The 2,592-nt window shown below is 46.0% G+C and overlaps 1 protein-coding gene across 1 annotated transcript; it reads left to right on the forward strand.

The window, feature by feature from the left end:
- Window positions 1-25: 25 nt before the first annotated feature.
- Window positions 26-592, forward strand: LOC106330729. Its single transcript, XM_013769154.1, has one exon. It carries the CDS (start codon window positions 26-28, stop codon window positions 590-592), a length of 567 nt encoding a protein of 188 aa, XP_013624608.1.
- Window positions 593-2,592: the final 2,000 nt, after the last annotated feature.

Raw genomic sequence — 2,592 nt, forward strand, 5'->3', positions numbered from 1 at the left:
ATACACGCATTTCAAACCAACTAAGATGTCCTTGGTGTTCGCGGATATATCAGTTAAGTCCCCGGTTGGTATTCTAGAGGATCTCCAACTAAAAGTTGGGAACACCTCTGTTCCACCAGACTTCGTAGTTCTAGAGCTGGAAGAGGAATCCAAAGATCCTCTCATCTTAGGAAGACCGTTCCAATGTACTGTTGGAGCCATCATTGATGTGCGGCAAGGGAAGATTGATCTCAATCTGGGGGACATAGTCATGCAGTTCGAGATGGATGAGCTGCTGAAGAAACCGATGCTGGATGGACATACCTTCGAGGTGGATGAAGGGATTGATCCGCTGCAACCTCGCGACGGGATGATCGAGGAGATTCTTACAGAAGATCCACTTGAGCTTGCACTAGTAAGAGCTGAGGCCGAGCAGAGTGTCGAGAACATTGACGCAGACAGGTATGCCAAGATGCTTGACTCTGGAAGGAGTATGGGAAGAATGGTGGCGAGTCTGTCTGGGGGAAGAAAGCACAAGGACGAGAACACTTCAACTGGAGCGACCCCTTTACCGAACTCGCTTGTTCCGCCGAACCTACCTGATGATCCCTAGAGCGAGTTGAATGCTCCCAAGGTCGAGCTAAAACCCCTTCCCAAGGGGCTCAGGTACGCTTTCTTAGCTCTGAATTCCACTTACCCAGTCATTGTGAACGCTGAACTCAATAATGTGGAAACCGCATTGCTTTTGTGTGAGCTTAGGAAGTATCGTAAGGCATTAGGATATTCACTAGCTGACATACCTGGCATCTCACCTGATTTATGCATGCTTAGAATACGCCTAGAAGATGAATCAATGACTTCTGTTGAACATCAGAGGAGGTTAAACCCAAATCTAAAAGATGTTGTTAAGAAAGAGATAATGAAACTTCTTGAAGCGGGTGTGATCTATGTCATATCTGATAATAAGTGGGTTAGCCCTGTTCATGTAGTACCTAAGAAAGGTGAGGTCACTGTTATCACAAATGAAAAGAATGAATTGATCCCTACTAGAACAGTGACAGGACATCGCATGTGCATTGATTGCAGAAAATTAAATGCAGCCACTAGAAAGGATCACTTTCCACTTCCCTTCATTGATCAAATGCTTGAGAGATTGGCTAACCACCCATATTACTGCTTTTTTGATGGTTAGTCAGGTTTATTTCAGATCCCTATCTATCCGGACGATTAGGAGAAGACGACATTCACATGCCCATACGGAAGGTATGCATACAGGAGAATGCCATTCGGCCTGTGCAATGCGCCAGCAACATTTCAGCGCGGCATGATGTCGATCTTTACTGACCTTATTGAAGACATTATGAAGGTTTTCATGGACGATTTCAGTGTCTATGGAAGCTCCTTTAGTGCATCATCTGGTGCTCAATTGGGAGAAGTGCCACTTCATGGTCAGAGATGGGATTGTTCTAGGGCATAAGATCTCCGAGAAAGGCATTGAGGTAGATAAGGCAAAGGTCGAGGTGATGATGAGCTTGCAGCCACCAACAATTGTGAAAACTATCAGAAGCTTCTTGGGTCACGCAGGGTTTTACAGGAGGTTCATCCAGGATTTCTCAAAAATAGCGAGACCACTCACCAGACTGCTCTGCAAGGATATCAAGTTTGATTTCGACAGCGAGTGCTTAGCTGCGTTCCATACGATCAAAGGAGCTCTAGTCAGCGCACCTATTGTACAGCCGCCATACTGGGATCTCCCTTTTGAGATCATGACTGATGCTAGCGATTTTGCAGTTGGAGCAGTCCTTGGGCAGCGCAAGGATAAGAAACTTCATGTGATCTATTACGCAAGCAAAACCATGGATGAGGCTCAATGCAGATACGCTACGACTGAGAAGGAACTCCTGGCTATTGTTTTTGCATTCGAGAAGTTCAGATCCTACCTGGTGGGATCGAAGGTGATTGTGCACACAAATCATGCTGCTCTTAAGTACTTGCTCACATTGAAGGATGCAAAACCGAGGTTTTTGAGGTGGATTCTTCTTCTCTAAGAATTTGATCTCGAGATAAAAGACAAAAAGGGAGTCGGGTATGGGGTTGCAGACCACTTGTCCAGAATGAAGATTGAGGACGACACAGCTCTTGATGAAAACACACAGTGGAACACGTCAACGCGATTGGTCTGCGCTTCGCGGAACAACCCTTGAGCATAACATCTGATTGTTCTCGCGTACTGGAACAACCAGTAGCCGCGATCCAAAAGCAGTACTCTCACCTCCCCTGGTTTGCTGAGATTGCGAACTTCCTAGCTGCTGAAAAGGAACCACTTAAGTTCACTGGAAACGAGAAGAGGAAATTCTTAAGAGAGGCGAGGCAGTATGTTTGGGATGAACCGTACTTGTACAAACATTGCAAGGATGGCATATTCAGAAGGTGTGTTCCAGAGGCAGATATTCCAGGGATTCTACATCATTGCCATGTTTCCTCCTATGCAGGGCACTTCGCCACATTCAAAACGGTTTCCAAAATATTCCACGCAGGTTTCTAGTGGCCAACTATGTTCAGAGATGCTCACGCCTACATAGCTCGATGCGATGCATGCCAGCGACTTGGGAA

This window comes from Brassica oleracea, chromosome C3 (assembly GCF_000695525.1).
Source record: "Brassica oleracea var. oleracea cultivar TO1000 chromosome C3, BOL, whole genome shotgun sequence".
NCBI lineage: Eukaryota > Viridiplantae > Streptophyta > Magnoliopsida > Brassicales > Brassicaceae > Brassica > Brassica oleracea.